General features: G+C 39.5%; 2 protein-coding genes across 3 annotated transcripts; one reads left to right on the forward strand and one right to left on the reverse strand.

The window, feature by feature from the left end:
• Positions 1–120: 120 nt before the first annotated feature.
• wipf2a (WAS/WASL interacting protein family, member 2a) lies at positions 121–20,975 on the reverse strand. 2 transcript variants are annotated; one of them, XM_031741332.2, is made up of 9 exons: positions 20,879–20,969; positions 20,472–20,790; positions 14,265–14,398; positions 13,790–13,922; positions 12,928–13,047; positions 10,664–11,329; positions 8,853–9,080; positions 3,752–3,853; positions 121–2,164 (listed from the first exon to the last, which is right to left on the reverse strand). In XM_031741332.2, the coding sequence occupies exons 3-9, from the start codon at positions 14,322–14,324 to the stop codon at positions 2,124–2,126; spliced, it is 1,350 nt and encodes a 449-aa protein (XP_031597192.1). In that variant the 5' UTR covers positions 14,325–14,398; positions 20,472–20,790; positions 20,879–20,969; the 3' UTR covers positions 121–2,123. The 2 variants fall into 2 exon arrangements, with proteins under 2 accessions (XP_031597192.1, XP_039469637.1); XM_039613703.1 differs by having other exon boundaries at positions 14,265–14,381; positions 20,472–20,975.
• A 715-nt stretch (positions 20,976–21,690) lies between these two features.
• mrpl21 (mitochondrial ribosomal protein L21) lies at positions 21,691–22,575 on the forward strand. The gene has a single exon (XM_031741340.2). It carries the CDS (start codon positions 21,747–21,749, stop codon positions 22,332–22,334), a length of 588 nt encoding a protein of 195 aa, XP_031597200.1. The 5' UTR covers positions 21,691–21,746; the 3' UTR covers positions 22,335–22,575.
• Positions 22,576–22,981: the final 406 nt, after the last annotated feature.

The raw sequence follows: 22,981 nt of genomic DNA on the forward strand, positions 1-22,981 counted from the left end.
GCGTCCACTGCATGAAATAGCTGTCAGTACAGATTTCTGCCAATTTAGTAAAACACTGTGCAAGTGGAAGAAAAGCTACATAAATACAGAAACTGAGCATAAAGAAACAGACACAATGAATCAGGTACCCTTTCCCAACAGGAATATATTTATTTGAAATTATTTCAAATGATAAAAACATGGCTGATAACGTGAAATGACCACAGGGTTTTTGCTTTTCAGAGTGGACAAGGTGAGAACATGAGAAAAGTAGAGGGGTCAAGGTGAACATGATCCAGAAAAAGAAGTGGAGGTGCATCACTTATCACCTTCACTAAATTACCTGCCAATATGATGTTTTGAAAACCAGACCCCAAAAATGTTGGCTCATTGGTAAAACCTCACATACATCAATTCAGCTCATTCACCCTTATGGCCAAATGTCCAGAGAAGTGCAACAAAGAATCCACTCTGTCAGACCAAAGCGCACCGACTGGAACATAGCTAGAACTCTTAATCATTTGTCTTTTCCTATAGTACAAGCTTTTTACAACATAAAAATAGATCAGTAACTATGATTACCATATTCCTTAAAGTAAATATACAATATTTATTGCATTTTCAAATAGACTTGTTTCTTCTTATTTACTCTGTTGTCATCATCTTCCCCCAATATATGTTATCATCATCAAAAAACTAATCACTGGTACCGATGAGTGACAACAAATTTGTGTAAGGCAAATATCAGCAGGAGGCGCTGCATCACTGAGAATGGACAGTCTGACCTGAGCCAGGATTTTTTTTTCACTTTTTGTGCTGTGCACTGTAGAAAATGATGTCATTAGTGTTTTAAAGTGAAGCTTGATGCTTTCAAAGGGAGAAAAGAGAGGACCTCCATATATATTCCAACAATTCTCTGGCACTTAAGTGTTCCTGCATTTTTTTTTAAGATTTTTGTTTTTGGTTAGCTGCTACCATCTACAATCTCTACAAACTGCTGCTTGCATAGCAATTCAACAACACATTATCTTTCTCTGGCTGTAAGGTCCTTCTTCAAAAGGGCCACCAGCAGCAAATCATGAATCAGAGCAGAGCTGAGCTGAGCTTTCAGACCAACTTCCCTTGAAAAAGATTCCTGCAAAAACAGAGATGATCCCTTGTAAACGCCTCCAAAAATGGTCTGCAAACCTTGGTCCAGTAAACAAATAATTAGTGTTGGACTAAAATGTGGCCCACGCAGAGCCCACAGTAAGCCTGAAGAAATATGCTGGCTATGTGAAGGACAACATGTCAGAACCATCAGGGACAAATCAGTTTTATGTTGCATCAACATGATGTAGTCCTGATGTTGAAGGTGCGTATGTCAGAGTCATGCACAGTGTCTCGGTTAAGCAGTTTAGCTGCTGTGCAACATCATCTGAAGATGCAAATATGAACAACCCCAGATACAGGATAGTTTAGAGTTACAAAAACAGGCAAGACTACAATCAAAGAATTATAAATGTCAGAACAAGTGTGTGGAGACTGCTGTCATGGTGAACCGTTCGTGAGACTCCACCTGCATTTGGCACACCGACTCAAGCACACCTTTACCTGGCACTGATGGAATGGCTATTCAAGACAAATACTAATTAACAAACCGACAATAAGCCCCACATGTGTGGCAGTACAAATTTTTATGGAAAAACTTGAGTTTATCTGCTCATATTCCCTACAAATTAATGCTGACACCAAAAAGCAATAACATAACAGAAAAAAAAAAATATGTTATTCTGAAAAATCACAACTACTCTTATTATTATTTTGAATAAGCATAAAAAAAAAAAAGATGGAATGCAGAGATTTGGAAGTGTTCGGAGTTTGGTCCCGATATGTAGTGTCAAACAGAAGCGTCTGCATTCCGTCAGCAGAGTCGTCATCAAAGTGGTCCCAGTCAGTGGTTTTTGTTCTCTCGTGCAAAGACTGAAAGTGACCTCTGAGTAGTGTCAAACCTGGATGGTGTAGTAGTGTTTACTTTGTGTTCACCTTGATGCTTCCAGCTGGTGGCTCAATGTTAGTGTATGTTTGTGATGTAGTGTGTTTATGATTCGAGTGCTTCACCACTCCCTCCTGAACGACAGTTTAAGTCCCGAACTGAGGTCTGTTCACCTGCCCACTGGCGGCGCTGGAGGAGCTCCTCTTACGGCTGAGGAAAGAAGGTGGAGAGACAAAGTTAACTACAGCTCAGTCCTCACACTGGTATAAAGGGTATAAATTCTATATTTTGAGAAGAAAGCTGGAAAAGTGACAGAAGTTGAAAACCAAAGAACAATTTAATGAATAAATCTTTAAAATCTTAAGCCCTGACAGAAGGTCAGCTATTATTTTACAACACACTCACAGAGAGCCATTTTCAACCACAATAGACTAGAAATGTCAAAATTTTGAGTTAATAAGCTGTAATTTTGAGAAATAACTCAAAATTTTAAGTTAGCCCTGTCAATCAGGGAGCTCTGTGAAGGTACTTAATTTCCTTGTTACCCAGAAGCAGAAGGTGGAAGGCATCATCTACAGCTGCCGGTCACGAATGAGCAAACTGCACAGTACTTTTGACATGGTTTTACAAATGACATCCTTGTGTTACTAACTGAATTGCATGGAGTTATCAACAGCAGTTGGCTAATGTTTATTATACACTGGTAGGTCACTGAAAAATAAAAAAAATAAAAAAAAAAAATATGCAAGCTAAAACTGTTTTCCTCCTCATTTCCATTTTCATGAAATTGATTTGTGAATTCAACTTTGATAACTTTAGAAATACAAAGACTGTCTCCAATAAATCTCTTAGCTGAGGTGATAATCCTGCGTTTGATTAAACCTGGAAACATCATGGTTTCCTAAGACTTAAACTGCCCCCCTCCCCCACCTCCCCAAATCGACAAGTTAATATTTAGTTTCACAAAACTGAAGTACTCATTATAAGGAAGTAGGTAAGCTGTGATTAAGTTGGTGGCAAACCTTTACTGCGAAACAAAGGTCAATGTTGCGTTATACCTTTTCCTTTTGGCATGTTGTAAAAAAAAGAATACATTTGCAGCTTGTGTGAGTCACTGAATACCTGTTATCATTTCTATTTGCGGCAGGATACTACCATCATAAAGACATCACATCAATTTTTTAAGAAGACAATTTGTTTCCCACACTGTAAATTACCATTGCCTGTTAATTAGTGCTTTGACATTTACGTGTGTGTGCACATTATATATTTATTTTATAGGCAGAGAAGAAGAACTAGTTTCTAGTAATTATGATAATGCTGCTATAATAACACTGAATTTATAGGGAAGACACTTTCCAGAGCAACTCCATAGCATGTGGAGCACGTGCCAACAGCTCTAAAAGACGCACGTAAACCAAACTGTTAGGATATGGTCTAAAAATTTTTCATGAAACCCAGCTTCCTATATGGCTGCATCCTGACACATAACACAAACAGAGCAGTTTATATGGCAATAAAACAATTGTCCACAGCTTAACTGAATCTTAAGGGAAGCTGGCATTCTGTTACATTTACACCGTGGGTCATGGCTTCAGTCATATCACACAGATCATAACCTTTTCTTCTTGTTTATTCCTTGTTATTTTACTGCTGTTCTAAGTGTTTAACACATGACATCTAGGTAAATAAAGTGACCGTGTCTGACAATAACACTATATTCTCCGTTTTATTATTACTGACAAAACGAGTCAAGTGGAGGGAGAGAGAAATGTGCTTCATAGCATTAACTCATACCCCTGTTGCTCTTGCTGGGGTAGACCTTGTTGATAGGCCTGTACTCCTCTGGAGGTGGAAGGTCTTCAATAGGGTGGAAGTTGAACTTTGATTCAAAATCATCTGTAGGAGGAAGGACAATAAACAAACTTTTTAAAATGTGCAGACACATCAAATCACAGTTTTAATTATAAATTGCATTTGTTTTACAAAGAAAAGCCGGTGGACAGTTTAAATTGCTTAACACGTATGACTACTACTAACGCAAAATTAAAAAAGTTAAATCTCAAACTTCTCTGGCTAAGAGATCATTTCCTACCCAAAGGGTAGAAACAAACGCTTTAATGGAGTTTTTTCATTGCTTGCATACTCATTTGCAACAGTACTGATACACCTACTGAGAGCTTTACTGACCTACTGAGGTCAGTAAAGCTCTTATTTTAACAATACTGAGGTATTAAACATATAATAAAACACAAATAATTTGTGTCTAAATTATTGTATTATTGTTATGTTTCTCGTAATGTTGTTTTTGTTTTGTTTCTTAATGTTCACAAGCAGCTGGGAAAAACCCATGCCATGGTGCTAAGTTATTTTAAAGAAGGGGCTTTATTATACCTTCTAGACCACTCACACTTGTCTTTTTCTAACTGTATTTTCATGAACTTTAACATTTTATTAGCTCTCTGAGGCCTGTAGCGTCTGACGTGTCGCTCTCGGATTTCTTGCAATTTTTCTGAGCATTGCACAGTCTGAGTTTGGGGTGAATTATTACTATGTACACTCCTGGGAAGATTGGTAATGGTCTTGAAGGTATACCAACCTGTGAATAATCTTTCTCACTGTAGAATTATGGACTTCAAATGATTTATAACCATTGCCAGACATTTCAAGGCAGCAACATTTGTTTCTCAAACATTATTAACATCTTTCCTCCCTGGCCTTGTGTCACCACATACCTGAATGCTGCAGGCAAGCAAGCTGCAAAACCTTTGCTTCTACTGGTAAGCTCACACTGGCTGGTGATCAGTTAATAAAGTACATTTGATAAGCCTTACCCTCTTTGTTCCTATAGAATTAATAGGGGTACACTTAGTTTAAAAAACAACAACAAAACAAACAAACAAACAAACAAACAAACAAACAAACAAACAAACAAACAAAAAAACCCACACTGCTTCTGCAATATGGCTTAGTTTTTGTTACATAAATAATGACATTATGTAATATGAAGTGTTTTGTAGCTCCTTTGAGGTTATATTCACATCATATTAAGCTCTGCTAAGGAACAGATTACCATTACATATATACATAAAACCTAAGAATTGACAGAGGGGGTACTTTTTTTAAACCACCAGGCAAAAGTTTGCTTTTGTTTAGAGCTGGGCGATAGAACGATAACGATATGTATTGCGAAATAACTTTTTCTCGATAGAAAAATTAAACTATTGCGATAGACCTCATCTCTCGCTCTCTTCCTCTTAAAAAAAAAGAAAAAGAAAAGAACACCCAATCCAAATTAAGTAGCGCAGAGTCGAACCAATCACAGCCGCAGCGTCACATCACGTGACTTGTTACGTACAGCACAAGTGCCAAGCCGCACATGTGTATTTGTTTGGGAAGCAGCCAGCCGCAGTGCCGACCGGGAAATGGAGGAAATGAGTGTGCCGACTAGAGAAAAATCAACCGAGAGCTTGGGTGACGTTCTGTTAGCATCTGTATTTTAAAACTGTTTGAAAAGCTAAGCTATACAACAAGGAGAGATTGAGAATTTCCTTTTAGTTCTCAGTTTATTTGATATTGACAAAAGTTAGTCAATTTTGTCTGTTCTTCTGTAAAACGACCTAAGATTTATTTTTGGAATTAACATTTTGTTTCTAAGTGGAATTGAGAATTTAGTAGTCTGTTTTGTTTGTTCTATTTTGAAACTTAAACACTTTAGCGGCTGCCTTTTGTGTAGTTTGCAATATTTACCTTTATTTATCTGAAACTGAAGTCTCATGTTCCTTAAGTACATCTGTCCTGTTGAACTTATTATGGGAAATAAATATTTAAATCAAAACAAGCTGCTGATTATTTCACATTTTACTTGTGAGCAACGGCACATTTAAATCTTACAAATATAGTTATTTGGCTTATATCGTGATATATATCGTTATCGGCTGAAATGAAAAAAAAAAAAACAAAAAACAAAAAACATATCGTGATATGAAAAAAATCTTATATTGCCCAGCTCTACTTTTGTTTTTTTTTTTAATATCAATTTAAAAAAAAAAAAAAAAAAATACACACAAAAAAAAATATTTTTCAACCTCTCTTTCAAACCATTTGCTGACAAGCATGAAAGTTTTTACCCTATTCGTTCTTCTCAGTCTGTAGTCACTGGTCCCTACCTTTGTATTATCAACAGAGCTGAGTCACATCTCAGTTTTTAGATTACAGCCACTACAGATCACTGGTACAACATCTTTGCCTTCCCTACAGCCACAAACTGCAACCATCAAGCCTAGTCAACAAAAATAAATGGTGTTTTTTGGTTTGCCAAATGATAAAATAACTTGTACAAGTTGCTTACTTCAACAGAACTGGGAGCTGAGACAAACATGTAATGAACTGTGCACAAAAAAAGTTGTTCCTACAGGTTGATCATTTACTTCTTGTAGTGGTTGGCATGTCGAGAATTTACATTTATTCCCTAATCACCTGACATGCAAGCAATGACTGTTTATGCTCTCTTATGACATTTATTACTCAGTTTGAAAGAGTTGCTGAGGGACAGGATGAGAAACTATCTTAGGCTATAAATCCCATGGTCTGTAGCCTCAATTCTCCCTTTATACAAATCACATAAATAGTGATTTGGTTTTATCATCATTTGTAATTCTTAAGTTTGACACAGTAAGTACACAAAGGCTCAGTAGTAATCTAGGAACCACCCATAACTACCTTTTTGGTTTCCTGATTTGTCCACACATCAGGAAACCAAAAGGGTAGTTTGCATAGCGTCAGGGGAGATTTGACTATCAACGGCAATTCGTCATCGTCACCTCCATCGCATCAAGATCATAAACAAATTTGACTAGTTAAGCAGCAGAAAAACCGGTAGCTATTTGTATAAGCCTCAGCATTTCATCTCCTGTTTAAAAGAGCACTCAGATCGAACCCCACATTCAGACAGGTACTAACACTTTGGACCATTTTATTTCCATACAGCTCTTCAGTTAAAGGTGGGTTCTGCCAGGATTTAGGCACATCTGGCAGCATGAGAGTACATGGTATCTCAGATATATTTGGGGATGTAGTGTTGATACTCAGAGATATAGCTCAAGTTCAGTTTACTTACTGCACAGATGTACAGGTGGTGCCCAAAGTTACTGAATTTAAGATATGTTTTTTTCAAACATTATCCGAGCTTTTCAGGGATCAATGGAAGTGGTACACATCCAAAGTCTACTTGAAATTCATTTATGGAGCAATAAGAGAATTTAACATTCTCTCCTCTTCCTCTCCATCTCCTACTGCCTGCATAGGGACACTATCTCAAGAGAAATCATTGGCTCCTCCCTCGACAAAAATCATACAGCGCCTCAGATAAGGAACTTTGGTCCTCATCTCCCTAACTATCAACCTTTCCATTAAAACAGAATGGGGATGAAATGGGACTGAGTTACACAGTTACTGTAATAAAGTATCATTTTCAAATTTAATTATCAAGAAGCTATCATTCATTTTATACTTAACTTTTATTTTATACTTAACAAAAAGACTCTTTAGATGACACAAATCCCTGGAAGTAAGATCTAGTTAGCAGGTCACTAACCCTACCAACCCTATCACCAGGTGTTCAACATTTCAACCATACTGTTGATGACAGATTTTTGAGTGCATGTGGGAACATAAAACTATGTCCTTCCAACCACATAAGGAAATGAACACTTATTTTACTAGGGCTAACAAAATCTTATCTTCTAGTGACTCTGGTGAGTTTCAGACCCCCTAGTCTTAAATTTTTTTGAGGGGGAAACTAAGTGAACTTCACAATCTCTTACAAGCCCAGATTTTATGTGTTGTGGCAGCCACGTGAGACCATCTGATAAACATAACTTATTAAGCTTTAATGTAGTTATTCTCTCTTAATCACAATATATTCTTACCTACATTTTTGTAACAGTACGGATAACCAGTAACCCAACCTTATAACAGGTTGGGCTTTACTTGTTTATCCAAGACTAGTATTAGATTATCAGCTGTATGATAATCTGGTTCAGGCTCAAGTTCATCCATCTTCATTTCTGTTGCCCTTCTCTAGTCTTCATTTGCCATTTCCTGCGTTTGTGTGGGTCTGCAGTATTGGCAAGTGTGGATTCATGTAAACACTTTGTTTGTGATCACAGTTTGGTTTAAACAGCAAGCACTGGGCTGTTGTCCAGTTTGCTCCAGTTATGGTTGATTTTCTGATGCATGTTGTGACTTTTTCCCTTCCCTGATCTGCTGTAACAGTACCCTCTATGTGTTCTTAGCTGATTTACAAATGGAGCACTGGGTTTTCCACTCCTGCCTAACAGAACACACACAGGCTGTGTGCACCAGTACTGCCATGCAAAGAGACTGTGTAGCAGAAAATTCAAAGAGAGGGGATGGGTGTGGACGGACGTGTCAGGGTCCAATTTGAATACCTCCACACATACAAAACCAGGCAAAAAGGTAGCGAGCTACATTTAAGCCATTTTAGGTTTAAACTGTGATGCAAAGTCGTGTAAATAAGATTTCAAACATGAGCTATATCCATTCAAGTTTCATCTTCTTAGGATTTAAACAATGTCTGGAGAGAGACTGTATCAGTTTACTGTAACAAAATCCACATATATATATATATATATATATATATATATATATATATAAAAAACAGTTTTGAATTCACAATAACTTCATTAAAAATATTTTAACTTGATAAATGGTGAAATCCTGTATCCCTTTGTTTTTGCCTGCTGTGAGCTGCAGTGCCATTTGATCTAATTTAACTAGATGCAGTTGGATTTAAAAACTGATACACAAATTATTTAGCTCTTGTCAACAGTGGAATATGAAGGAGATGTTGCCAAAGCAGTCTTTTCTCACTCACCTATGATGGACTTAGAGGAGGAGCTGGAGGAGTAACCATTCCGGACTGGTGGGGGTGGAGGAGGGGGTCCGGCTGGGGTTCGTGAGGAGGAAGATGAGATGGAGGAAGAGGAAGGAGGAGGTGGTGGTTTATTCCCTCGGGAGTCTGAGCTGTGGCCACGGTAAGGGGGTGGGGGAGGAGGGGCATCCCGATTGCCATTACGAGACCCAGGGGTGGGCGCCTGGGGAGCTGCATGGACAACATACACACAAACAAGTGATCACGAATTCATACCGAAGGTCAGATGAACTGCAATGTATCAGCTGCCAGGGTTTCTCCACCATGATAAAACTTGTAAGGGTAAAGGTTTTTACACAGGGGCCAAAACAGAAATATGAGATGAAAGTACTGACCCCCATGACTGTTTTACATTTAGTACAGACTTATATAGTCAAGTGTTACTCAGCAATCAGTAAAAACGTGCATGTTTTAGTCTGTATGTTGTGCAGAACGGAGCGAAACATAACATTACAAGCATCTTTCTTTCAGCTGGTTTCAGAACCAATCATGAAACCAGATATGATATAGTTTCTTTAAAACGCTACTGTTTGTAACAAAGCAACTTAGAATATGCCACATGATACATTTCTAGTTCCAGTCACTGCATCACAGTAAACCATGTTTAAAAAAAAAAAAAAAAAAAAAAAAAAATCCATCTGTTTTCATACTGACTTAAAATCTAGAGACTTCAGTACCAGAGAACAGTAAGATTGAAAGAAGTCTGTGCAACTTAATATTAAGAGTGTGTGTGGGGGAAAAACACAGGGTGAACAGGAATGCTGGAATATTCCACAGGGTTACAGGAATGCAGAGAAACCAGGAGACCTTGTAGCAAATCGTTTCACCGTTCAATCACAAGCCAGAACTCTAGCTAACAAGTGCCTTCCTGTTTCGTGTATTTGCTTTGAATTCAAATTATGAATGTTTCCAGTGTGCCATAAATCTTTTCTGAAGCAGAAACAAAATCATCATTTGACAAGTCAGACAAGTCATCTGTAACTAGGGCACTTTGTAGGTGTGGCTGTCCTAAATCCCCCAGTTTTTTTAAGTTTAGTTTTTTTAAACATCAGAAGCATCTAAGATGTGTCATCCAAGTGGCATCCACCCAACTTAGCATAATTACACATACCAAAGAACAGCATATCTGCTCCGCATATTAAAAATATCCTAATGTCGTCACTTGTTAACAAAATAAGGGAAAAAAGGTCATTTCCCCAGAATGCAAAAGCAGCTGTAATTATAAGAAATATTATACTACTGTCAAATATCTGTGCAGGAACTTGATGAAATGCTGCAGCCAAAAGAAAGATTTATACATCACACAGAGCAAGACAAAGTACATTTTTTTGTATCCTTCTGCACTACTTTCAGATTCAGAGGATAGAAGCCCATCATGGGGAGAAAACGTTGCAGCACATTATCCTGGATTATACCTTAGAGGTTCAGAGATAATGAGTCAAGGCTTGCTTTGCCTTCATTGTAAACATTTCTCCTCAAAATAAAGAACAATGAGGTCTTCTTGAAAGTTCAGAATCAGGAGTTTGCACTCAGCCATATCTTTATTGTATATATGAAGTAAATCTGGGCATTCAAATGATGGGTTGATTAATGGATTAGGTTAAGAATGGAGGTTAGGTTTCATGAAGGTCAAATGAGAGATGACTGAGAATGAACGAGAGAATTTCAATCACAGGAAAATAAATAAATAAAAAATTGTGATGAGTGGCAATATTGCACTTTTGACAGATTTGTGTGCATTTTCTGGGATGTACCTGTTCTGCGTCCAGGTGGATCTCTGACAGGTGGAGGTGGTCTGTTAGACTGCTGAGAAGAGGATGACGATGATAATGATGGAGGTGGTGGCGGGGCATGGCTGCGTCCTTGGCTGCTGCCGCCTGATGTGTGTTTTTTATGAAGGGAGTTATTCCTCTGGGGAAGCTCTGGAGCTCCACCTCCATCGCCATGGGATGGCCCATTAGAGACACCACCAGATGTGTGCGGTCTGTATGGCGGGGGAGGAGGAGGAGCAGAAGAGCCTCCAGTAGGCGGTCTGCTGGAGGACAGAGGTTTTACGTTGCTGGGAGGGGCTGGACCTCTCCCAGGTGTTGGTGGAAGGGGTTTCTCTCTGCTGTAAGAGGATGAAGAAGGTGCAAGAGATGCTTTCTGGCTTGGGGTAGGTGGGGCATTTCCACGGCCACCTCTGTTAAAAGGTGGTGGAGGCGGTGGTGCAGAGGTGCTGTGCTTCATCCCACTGCTACTGCTGGAGGAGTGAGATATGTCAGGCAGCGAGGGGCGGTGTGAGCGTGAATGTTCTGGTGGAGAGGGCTTGTTGGGGGGTGACGGTGAGGTGGACCGGCCTGTGGGAGGACGAGGAGCCGCTGACCGAGACCCCGGGGGCCGTAGCGCAGATCTGCCCAGTGAACCACCAGCAGGACCGTCTGTGTGGAAGACAGAGGCGGCGTTTAAGTGCAGCACTTTTCAAAGGGCTGTGGCTTCAAGAACGACTGTTTCGTTATAAATTTGTCACATTATTTTCTTGAATAATTTTATTTAGTTGTCCCCCACCACTCATAATGAAGCCATAACTTAATTACATAACTAATTTCAACACCTGAAACCCAACAGATACTCCTTTATTTATATATAAACGGGGACATTTAAACCCTTCATCAAAGCAGCTTTGATAAACAATTTGACAATGGACTAACTCTTTAATTGAATACTGAAACTTTTAAAAAGTTATGCGTTTTTGCAACAGGCTGGTAGGAACAAAGTGCTTCAGGTACAATTTAAAATTGATTGAATGCCAAGTTATGTCTATTATGTGTAAACAAAAAAAAAACAAAAAAGAAACAGCAGCCAATGTCTAATGGAAGCCTGGAGAACTACTGCTAAAGAGCACTGGGGAAAAACAACAACAACAAAAACACAACTCTGGTTTATTGGAAGCAAGAGTTACTGTTTTGGAAGCAAAATAATAAAGAATTGGGAATGACTTAACACTCCCAGCGAATCTCATTCCCTCACTCGTCTGAAACTCTCGCTGTCACCATATTTTCCCCTATCAGGTAGTATATAAACACGCATGCTCAATGCAGTGTGCCAGGTAGAAAATTTTCCAGTTGGGAGGGGGTATTAATGCATTCGCAACATGTGGGAAAGAAAATAACTCAGTGAATACATGCAGACAGCCTAATATTTCCATGGCGCCTTATACTTGGTTACAATAAAGCCATTTTAACCAGCATACGTAGAAAAATCTCATGATACACTGAATATGATGTGTTGATATATCGCAGAGCCCTATGTGGACGAGTTAAATACTACGATCAGATGATTTGTGCACAAATCAGTCACATGTCAGACCTGTTGCTGACTGATTCGTTGATAACGCTGCATTATATACCAACCGCTCGCTACAATCTTGTGGTTTTGTTGCTGTACATTATTGCTTAATTAGTGAGGGGGGTGGGTAACCAAGTTTGACCATGGTTACATTAACATGAGTTGGAAACTTTTTTTTTCTCCACTGAGCAACACCTTTGACTGCTAAAGTAAAGATCTTGCATTATAAAAATCTCAAACAAGCAGCAGAAGAGAAGTTAAAGGTTGAAGCTATTTGCACCATATGAAGTCTAACAGTTTAATAATTTAATATTCAACTAAAATAGTAAGTTTTAGACTTTCATTCATTATTAATGGTCCAAGCATTGCAAATTTGTAGCAGTGTAAATTATTTATTTCTATAACCACAAAATGATGGACAGAGAAATAAAAAGTACAAGCTCAGGAGAAAAGCCAAAGGAGCTTTATTCTCTCTCTTTATGTGCCGTTTCTTATTCTGGAATAATCTGCTGACAGATGTAACGTGTATAATGTGTTATATTAAGTTCCTCCCTTCAGAGGTTTGACTTCAGGTCTCCTCTCTTCTCCGTGTTATTTACTCACACTAATGATAACGGTTCTTTGACAAAATGATCCAAATACAGTAAACTGGGGCAAACACGCATGTGCTAAATCTCAAAAATGTTTTTACCTCCAACTGGGCGTAACTTTGGCACACCTCCTTGGAAAAGGCCGCCCATTCCCATTGGGGCTCCACCTCCAAAGCCGCCACCTCCACCACCGCCGCCTCCACCTCCACCGCCTCCAGATTCTGGGGGGCAAACAGAAATACATTTTAATATTCAAATATTTAGAGAACCTATGACTTTATCATGGAAAACTGATGGGAATAAGCTGTTACACTGCAGAGTAAGAAAAAAACTGTTCTTTAATTTAACCAATTTTATCGACAACATTTTGAAGGTCAAGTCAAGTTTCCTTTTTAAACTTAAACAAACATATGTTACATAAACTTCAAAAATATATACCGCTCAACAATGAAAAAATTTTAAAGGGAACTCTTAAACATCATTACTTACATACAGCGTGACGACTTGTTGAAAACAAACAACGGTCAAAATCATGAGTGCTTTCATTCATCTTTTTTCCAACATCTATGTGTTTATACACTACTTTGCATTTCCACAAAGTGTCTTTTGTCCTTTGCCCCCCACCTCCACCACCCCACCGTATTGTAGCAGATGGCAGAGTTTCCTTCCTGTTAAAGAGTTTTTTTCTGCCCACTGTCAGCGAGTGTTTGGTAATATTAAGCACCCCGAGGTGACTATTGTTGTGATTTGGCAGTACATAAATACAACATAATTGTAGGACTCTGTCCATCCATCCTTGTGTCAGGGTCACAACCCTAACCTTAACCCAGGTCACCAGTCTGTTGCAGGGCTAACACAGAGACAGAGACACTAGCAAAGAACGATTCTTTTACAGGACATTTTGAATCAACTCACAGGCAGTACATCAGTTGGGATTTGAGTTTGTGTATAAAACAAACTTACTCTCTATAACAGGAGCACTCCTGTCATTGACCTGGGCGACCTTCTTTAGCTTGGCGCCTTTGTGGATGTCTGAGAGCAGTGCACCTCTGCCTTTTGCCTCAGATGAGCTCAGTTTGGGAGGAGCTGTGTTTGCCTGTGGAGACAGTTAAAAACTTTGCAATCAAACTTCCGGCTCCTTTAGTTAGAACAGAAAGTTTATTGAGCTCACAATGCAGACGTAAAACAAAGATATAGTTTAGTAGCAGCTTTTGGCAATTTAGCTTCTATATCTGACGCTTCCCATAGCTTAACCATTCAAAAACATTTCAGGGACAAGCACGTCTTGTGCACATTTGCACCAAGTTTTAATATAAACAAATTTCTCACAGCACATTTAAACATCTCAGGTCAAATTAGATATCTGATACAAGGAAGTGAATAACTTGTCAGTTTTCAGTGCAGTGTGTTGTGCTGAATATTTGATCGGGTCACTGACCTCATTGAAGGTTGGAGGGGGTGGGGGTCCTGGAGGAGGAGGAGGGGGAGGAATAGGCATCCTGTCTCTGCGTTGGCACCGTTCTGTGTGGGGTAAAGGCCGGTGACTTCACCGTCTCTGGAATACACAGGCTCCTGAAAATGACAGAATATCTCAACTGATAAAACTGAAAGCCAATTCGGTTAAGTGATGACGTATGAACCCTGCTTCCAGGTCCAAACTACTCTGCATTTATTAAGGCTGTTCTGTTTTTAACATGTTTTAATGTTTGATATCTTGTTCTATTTCATCTTGGTCTCTCGGTTTTTATTACCACTATTCATTGGCAACACGTTTTAAACCTCAGTTTTTAAACCCTTACGATGTAACTACAGCCCAGCCCAGGCAATATATTAATGAGCAACTTCATATGGTGGATGGATTACCTCAGTTGTTGTCCTGACTGAAGTTTGGTCCATTTACAGCAACCTTTGTCCCTAACCGTTGGACACACACACACACACCAAATATTTAATAAATGTTAAAACTTCATTGTGTCTGGTGTGAACTGTCCTTGTCTGCTTACACTTGAGGAAGATGTAAAAAGTTCAATATGGGGCAGCGAAGCTCACTTATGAGATAAGTTGCTGAGGATACCCCGAACTTGCCTGTGAATAACCACTGCTTGGTTTGTTCGGTCCTAGTGATTTTTTGTTTTTTGTTTTAAGTAAGTGACTGTCAGCTGTCTGGAGACAAGAGGCTTGCATGTCTAATCTGCTGACAATAACAAACTGTGGTGATATCGGGGAATAAATAAGCAAGTTTATGCTTGCTTATTTGTTATTTATGAGTTTGTTATCCCTTGTTAGCCCCAAGTTCATTTCAGGAAATTAGGTTTCAGGTGAAGACGAAGAGGATGAGGTGGAGATGAGGAAGGACACAGGAGTGGCAGAGGAGGCAGATGAAGATGAGGAGGAGGAGGAGACAAATGATGAAAATGTAAATGTACAAATCTTGAATGGCACTTAAATTAAGACAAACTTGGTAAAACATTTTTCTTTTTTTGTTTTTGATTTTTGGTAAATGTAGGTGTTTTGAGTGTTCATCAAATGTCTCTTTTTGGGGAATTTTAAGGAAACTCAAGTATTAAAATAGAAGCCTACTAAGGTATAGAGGATTAAGGAACTTATGCAGGATTTGTCGTCTTTCATCAGTATCTGTTTACAAAGCTCATTGGCTACGAAGGGAGAAGGTATATGGGAATTTAAACAATACAGAGGCTATACAGATAAATTTGCATGGAGCCCTTAGATCAATATAGCCAGTTACAGGGCGAATGTAAATATTCCAGTGGTCCCTTCATGCACCGCCGATGACATAATTACACAACCATATCAATTTATACTCGCCGTTACAATGCAGGTAGTCCTAGCTGCAGTATTCTCCCTAACGGTGAGTTGTCACTACTAAGACAGTACGTCCATATCAGCACTGGTACAGGAGGAGAAGCAGCCAAAACCAGAAGCAAAGAAATTATAACTTTTTCCCCCAAAAGTTTCTTCCACAAACTGCTGCAACATTTCCCTCTGTATAATCTGTTCATCACTGAGCTTCTCTACTGATATATCACTAAATGGCTGTAAAACCAACACAATCATATACAAATATCTTCAACCCACCTGTGGCAGATGTGGCACATGTGGTAGGCTACAAAAATCTAGAGGTGCGTAACTGGCAGAAATGGCGGCTAGCAACAGCAGCTGTAATGTTAATGTGATGCCGTTCATGAGGTCCTGCACAGCGGGTGTAATGGAGCCCGCAGACTGTGATTAACTCGAACCAACTTTTAAATTAAAGAATGTGCTTAATAAAATAAAATTTAAAAAGCCACAACGAAAACTCACCATGATTACAGTGGATAATTTTACCTGTTTTGAACACCACTGCATAGACGTTTGTTGTATGTTAAACTGTGCAGCAGGTGCTATGCTAGTGGACCAAGAAGAGCACAAACACAAACAAGAACAGCCCATATTACTGGCCGTTATATTTTGACACTGCTCCCAGATGACACTAAACAACTACATTATGTAGATGTCTGTATGAAAATCTGCTAAACAACGACAGCCTGCCAACCCACAACCATTCCAGGCATTTTGGCTCCTCTATCTATAATGAACCAGGCTTTAAATCAAGTTTACAAAATGTAAAACCTAAAGTTTCACTAAAATCCTCTCAATAGCTGCAGCAACACTTAACGGGTTTGGCTAAGTGGTGCTGAATGCGTTTCTTTCAGTTCAAAACCTAAAGCTAATCAATTGTCAAAAAGGAGAGAATAGCAAGGACCAGATCCTCAGAACAATTTTAAATCCAAAGAATAATTAAACAATTAACCAATCCTGTGTTCAGTTTTTCTTCTACTGATCAACTACTTGTTTCACATCCAAAATAAGAACAATGCATTTAACCAGCATCCAGGCAGAGCTAACAACAAGAGAATGTTCATTTTAATGTGAAGAGCTGAGTGTTTTCATATGGTTTCCTTTAAATGTTCCACACTTTGTGCCTGTGTCACTCTTGAATGCAACTGTGATCTGGATTACTCACATGGGAATTGGGACAGTTTACAAGACTGTTATAAAGCATGATGCTTGAGATAAAGGATGAAATGATAGAGTTGTCTAAATGGATGGGGTAACAGGTCTATGTGATACACAACTAGTTTTACTGTTCCGTCTTTCAAATTTCACTTGTAATCTTTTGTAAATCCTTAACTGTTCAACAATGGAGGGTGCCCTCAGGTAAATCCAATATGAAGTGTCACAACATCATGATTACTCATTTTAAAGCGTCATCAGTTTTATAAGGCTTAAGGTGATGAAACTGACTCCACCTATTTGTAGGACAGAACTGAATCAGTTGTAAGATTTTTCTGATTATATATAAAAAAACCACACACACACCTACACCTAATTGTAATGAAACAGAACTTCTCATTTCTAAAATTCTGCATTTCCAACTCTATAGTTAGGATGAAGAAAGCCAAGACACAACAAACGACATCACTGAACAAAGCATCTTCCGTCTTGTTGTCATGACTGTAGTTGACGTTATGCCAACAAGCAGCTGGTGATTGTGTTACATTACCGCGAATAGATAAAAACCCCTGAAGCTAGTCGCTCTCAGGGATGCTGCTCAGTAGGCAGTTTCCTAAGAGAGTCCCTCGAACTAGGTAGGTAGACTCGCTTTAGACGTGTATCTACAGAAAGAATCCAACACCTCAACTTTACTCTGAATATTCCCCTGAAAAATCATCTCAGGGCTTACTCCACCCACAGTCATGAGCTCCTGTAACATAAACCAAATGGATGCATTGCAACTTCAGCATGCAGTTAAGTTCTATAGTCTCGCTAATGACTTGGGTACTTTTGTGAAATCTAATGATCTCCCCTGAACTTAATTTGGAACTATGTCCCTTTGGTGGAAAAAAGGGTAACAGAATGAAGTTAATCAAAAAGTCCTGTCCCCTGCACAGATTTCCTGCAGAGGGAACTAGAGATGTCAACTGCTGACTGGAATAGGCCTGTTTTTTTTAGCTGATCAGCCATGACAGATGACTGATCAATTTATTTCACATATATTTATCTTGGACTGTTATCTTGGACTGGAGCATCACTTGTCCATCTCTCGAAATGTGCCTTCAGGTAGCTATAATGCAGACAAACAAAGTTAGTGATTTGGTCCTAGACAATACCCCTGTGAAACAAAATCTAACAAGTAATAAGTGTATCTAGGTGTCTCAAATGCTAATGAAATAGCAAGTAATCTACCAGTTTAACCACTGCCACTTCCTGTTAGTGCACAGACTCAATTGGTTTCAAAGTCTTCCCTCTATTTTCTATTGCAGTAATTTAAGTTGAAATAATAGTTGTTCAATGTTTAGTGGCTCCAACTTCAACATCTGCTCAGTCTCATCTCCCAATACAGTGGCACTGAAATCCAACTAGGAACTAGGATTAGGTTTGTGTAAATACAGGGTGATGTAAGTCTGTAACACAATGGAATACACTGGAGTTTTTATCTATACAAAGAATCTCTGGCCACTAACTTAAATCACATTGGTCACTTGACATTTGTTTGAATTAGACTGACTCCTGACACGAGTCTTGTAATCTGAGGCCGTTTTAGAGGGAAAGGGTTGATTACTTAATAATTTAGCCATTTCGAGGTTATTCAGGTCATTGATCAATAATGACCTGAAGAAATACATAGTTTTCATCCACTATGAAATTAGAATAGCACTTTGCCCATCTTTGCGACAAGATACACTAAATATAAAACTTGTTATACAGTCAGTTTAGTAAAATAAGTACAGCTCTATTTCACCCCTATTCATTTATATTTTTTAATAAATCCTGTAATCACAAATGCACATCATTTTTCCAGTATTGGAAAGTTTTGATTTGAAAAGACTACCGAAAATATTTGTACTGAATTTACATTATAGCTAATTATATTATATTAACTGTGTCCATCCTGCATATGATACACCTGTACTGAAACTGCTCTAAATGTCAAAGCTTTTCACACAAAGAGTGTCTGAGGTCATTGGATCTCCCCAAACCAGTTAGCTGTCTGGGCTCATTGTTGCCTCATGCAGGCAGTTGGCTCCTCGCCCCGCCCTCACCTCTTTTATGCTCCAGTCCTCGGGCAGCATGGTTTAGAGCTGAGACAGGTTTTCACCGAGGGAAACCAAAGGAATCTTACCTAGCAAGCTCGCTAGTCAGGCAGTGACGTGGGTTAAAGCGAACCGCACAGCAGAAGACTTACGAAAATGATAGTAGGGGGTTAGCAAACATTTCAAGACCTGTCTGGTGCATGTAGACTAATTGTAGTCTCAAATAGACCTTTCAGTGACAGTCATTTAATTAAACTAGCAAGAAAGCAGGAAAAAAGGTGTGTGCAAATGGCTATTACACAACTCAAGGATCCATTGTCACATCATATTTACTTTATTATGAGATATGACAAAATCTCTGATTTAATCTTTATATCTTAAATCTCTGATTTAAGAAACTGGAACTAGTAACTGTTGTTAATGCTTTTAACAATTATTTGCAGTTCTTTAAGTGACAACCCACACTGTATAGACACAAGAAGACCTCAGATTCTTGGTATAAGATTTCAGAAATACTGAAAAGACTCTGTGGTTTAAATAAGATATGATAATCAAATATTACCCAGGCAGTAAAAATGCTCATATAGTTGGTAGTCATGCCCTGGCAAAAACAACAAGTCTTGACCTTTGACCCTATAATCTAACTAATCCTGTCCATTCAAGATCAAAGTAAAAATGAGCTCTTAAGTAGGCCATGAGGCTGAGATTTGCTCTCCATTAAACTGTTCACCCAAACAGTTGGTAAACAGCCATTTGATGGCAAGAAGTTTCCCCACATCAACAGTCTGGCGATGTACAGAGAAACAGAGCCAGAGAGGGAGGGCTGTATGAGGAAGTAGGATGCTTTTGTGGTTAAGGAAGTACGCTGAGCTTACAGGCCTGTAACACTGTGTGTGTTTCTAGGCTTTAGGGGGGTGGAGATGGCCCCATATAACTAAAACAGAGCCTGAATTGTGTGCTCAAGACATTCTTTAGAATAAAAAACATAACATTTTCTACTGTCAGCTTTTTTCAACATGTAGAGACCAGATAACTACCATAAAACCAGCGGTGGAAGACACATGTGTACACTATGTAGAAATTTAAATTTTTATTGCGTTGAGCTTAATACACGAGGCAGAACCTAATAATCGATTAGTCGAAAACTGGCATCTATTTTGGTTTTCAAATAACCATTTATATTTCCGTGTACCGGATAGTTCCAGTGTCATTACTTACAGTGTTTGAGAGATGTTTACCTACTTGGGTATGAAATGACAACAGTCGTCGATGTCAATACCGATATAGTGATGAATTTTTATAGTGGGACATTTGGTGCCTTCGCATAAGTACATAATTCCTTATACCTCTGCACACCACTGTATAAACATAGTTTTTGTTGGACAGACTTCCAGCTAAGAGAAACATGAAAACAGTGACATAAAAGTTCGTCAAACACATGATCCAAAGGCCTAGGCAGGTTGTGTAGCCGCTCCCAGGTAAAGGGAGAGTGAGCAAACATACCTGGCAGAGGCTAACTTAAACTTGGTTAGCATTACGAATTTACTCACCCTGGCTCGAACAAGCGGAGGTTTGCTAGTCTCGTCCTCTTAAACAACATGAATGGGAAGTGTCGATGTAGAAATCCTTCGTAGGGGAGAGTCTGACCCCCCCTCCAAAAGTGATGGGAGAGTGCTGGTGAGCTGTGCAGGCGTAAGTTACCAACGACACTCGCAGGTTAGCTAGCTAGCTGTCGATGGTTTCAACAGATCGGCTAGCGGCGGGTTCACTGGAGCTAGCCACAGTTAGCTGCTTAGCACCGAGCTGTTTACTTTCCAGCTGTCAATGTCAGCGCAGTCCGGGTGGCTGCAAACTCTGTCCGCAAGAGGTCTTTGAGATAAATAGTGCATTAAACAAAGTGCTGGGCGCGTCTGAGAACCACTTTTTATCAGTTTGGGGTAGCTATGGAAAACTTTACCTGCACTCCTGACCTGCCAGCAGAGCCATACTCCCTGCTGACACCCTTTTATCGCTCTCTTCTCGGAAACCCGGAAACAAGCAGACCGACACAAAATGGAGCACAACAGCGGTGCATTAAAGCGCTGCCGTAAATTCCAGCTTTAAACTGAACAAGGTCGTCGTAATGACATATATGCGTAATAACAAAACTCAGTCCTGAAACGTATGTGATTTACTGGGACGTGTAATGTTTATACTATGTCAGTGTCACGATTTGCATTTTCATTTCAGTTGATCTAATTTTCATATTCCGTAAGATGTAGAGCACTGGATATATTTCGTGTTTGATGAAAATATTTTTTCACTGTATGAAATAATTGTTATGGTTCCTTTGGTACTAGAAGTTGAGGTAAACGGTTACTTTTTCATATATCTAGAGTTTCCCTCTAATCTAAGCAGTTAAAAGCAGTTAAAAATGACAAACGGTGATGTGGAGTCTTTTTGGGTAATTTTCTTATTATGAAATATGTGGGAAAGGTAAAAACAAGAAAACAAACAGAGAAACAAATAAACGTGTAATCTTTCTAAAACATGATGCATAAAAGGGTAAGACAATTAACTGTCTTGGGGGATCTGCTTGGTAAAATACGAGGTACGCGGAAACCAAATCTTTCTATAATAGAATTAATTAGCGTCCATCTGAAAATTGTTTAAAGTGATTATCAAATTAAATTAATAATATGAAAAATATAGCGTTAAGCTATGTTTGTCTCTGGGCCAGAAAAGTTTCCTTTTTCCAGTTTTTAAAGGATGCTTTTGAAGGCTGAAGTGTCAGGTGACTGTAACGTGACGCTTGCGCAGTTGGAGCCAGACGACTTCCTGTCAAGATGTCGGCGACCATGGCGTACGCCGGATTGTGGAGGACATGCAAAATGTTACTACCCAGACACCCTGTCCTGTCCCCCGCTGCCATCCGAACACATAGCTCTGCTAGTGGAGACTTGATGCCCTGGACCTCGCTCTCCAGGCCTCCGTGGCCGGAGCAGCCGAGCCCGTTCTCGGCGGAAGAAGAGCGGAGCCGACACGCTGCTGTGGTGAGCACCGTAAACCAGCGGATCAAACTTCGGGACTTCGGCCGGCTCTTCGCGGTGGTGCACTTCGCCGGGCGCCAGTGGAAGGTCACCGGTGAAGACTTGATCTTGATCGAGAACCACATCGAGGCGGAGTGCGGGGAGCGTATCCGCATGGAGAAGGTGCTTTTGGTTGGAGCTGAGGACTTCACCCTGATTGGTAGGCCTCTTCTGGGGAAGGAGCTGGTCAGAGTCGAGGCCACCGTAATCGAAAAGACCGAGTCCTGGCCCAAAGTCCACATGCGTTTCTGGAAGAGACACCGGTTCCAGCGCAAAAGGATCATCATCCAGCCGCAGACGGTGCTGAGGATCAACAGCGTCGAGATGGCCCCCAGACTCACATGAAGACGATGACACAGAGGACTGGAAGAGTACACGCTGACCCGCGGTTTAATTTTTCTTATTGGTTTCAAACATGTAAACAAACTTGTGGCGGTCAGCTTATGTGCTCATGACTCTGACTGGTTTAAAACAAGGAGCTGAACATTTGAGTAATATACTGAGCAGCTGTTCACTGGTTTATACTCTTGTAAATAAATAGTGCAGACCTGTGAGATGTATTAAAGCTTTATGTTTCCAACATGTACTGGGGGTTTGGATTAAATCTGAGTTTACAACACAACATTTTACAAAGGGTTTAAGTCAGTGTAGCTGCAATGGGGGAAAATCCCCTCTATTATTTCCTTAAGGATCCAAAGAATAACCAGAGTAAGTCCACTGTTAGCCTAGATCGTGATTTATACAGAGCTAAGATAAAGTGGGTCTGCCCACACTGACCAGAATGTCTGTGAACCTATGTCATCCTTTTGAGACTGAGCTGATACATAGCATAAACATTTAACTTAGTAAAGCCAATCCCGTAAATCCAGGGTTCCCAAACTGAGGTAATATGCAACACTGGACTGTGTGCCTATGTTAAAGTAGCTTATGCTACAAAACACAGCCTTGTGTTGATCTACGGGATAAAACTATTACCGGTATTCCTGATATAA

The sequence above is a fragment of the Oreochromis aureus genome, linkage group 6 (assembly GCF_013358895.1).
Source record: "Oreochromis aureus strain Israel breed Guangdong linkage group 6, ZZ_aureus, whole genome shotgun sequence".
Lineage (NCBI taxonomy): Eukaryota > Metazoa > Chordata > Actinopteri > Cichliformes > Cichlidae > Oreochromis > Oreochromis aureus.

What these genes read in the sequence shown, in the direction of transcription:
- wipf2a (XM_039613703.1), bottom strand. Translation starts at nt 14,324, where the DNA reads ATGCCTATTCCTCCCCCTCCTCCTCCTCCAGGACCCCCACCCCCTCCA. An exon ending in AAAGTTACGCCCAGTTGGAG is followed by an intron (nt 11,330 to 12,927) that starts GTAAAAACATTT and finishes TCTTCCACACAG; the next exon opens with ACGGTCCTGCTGGTGGTTCA. An exon ending in CCCCAGCAAGAGCAACAGGG is followed by an intron (nt 2,165 to 3,751) that starts GTATGAGTTAAT and finishes TTCTTTCCTCAG; the next exon opens with CCGTAAGAGGAGCTCCTCCA.
- mrpl21 (XM_031741340.2), top strand. Translation starts at nt 21,747, where the DNA reads ATGTCGGCGACCATGGCGTACGCCGGATTGTGGAGGACATGCAAAATG.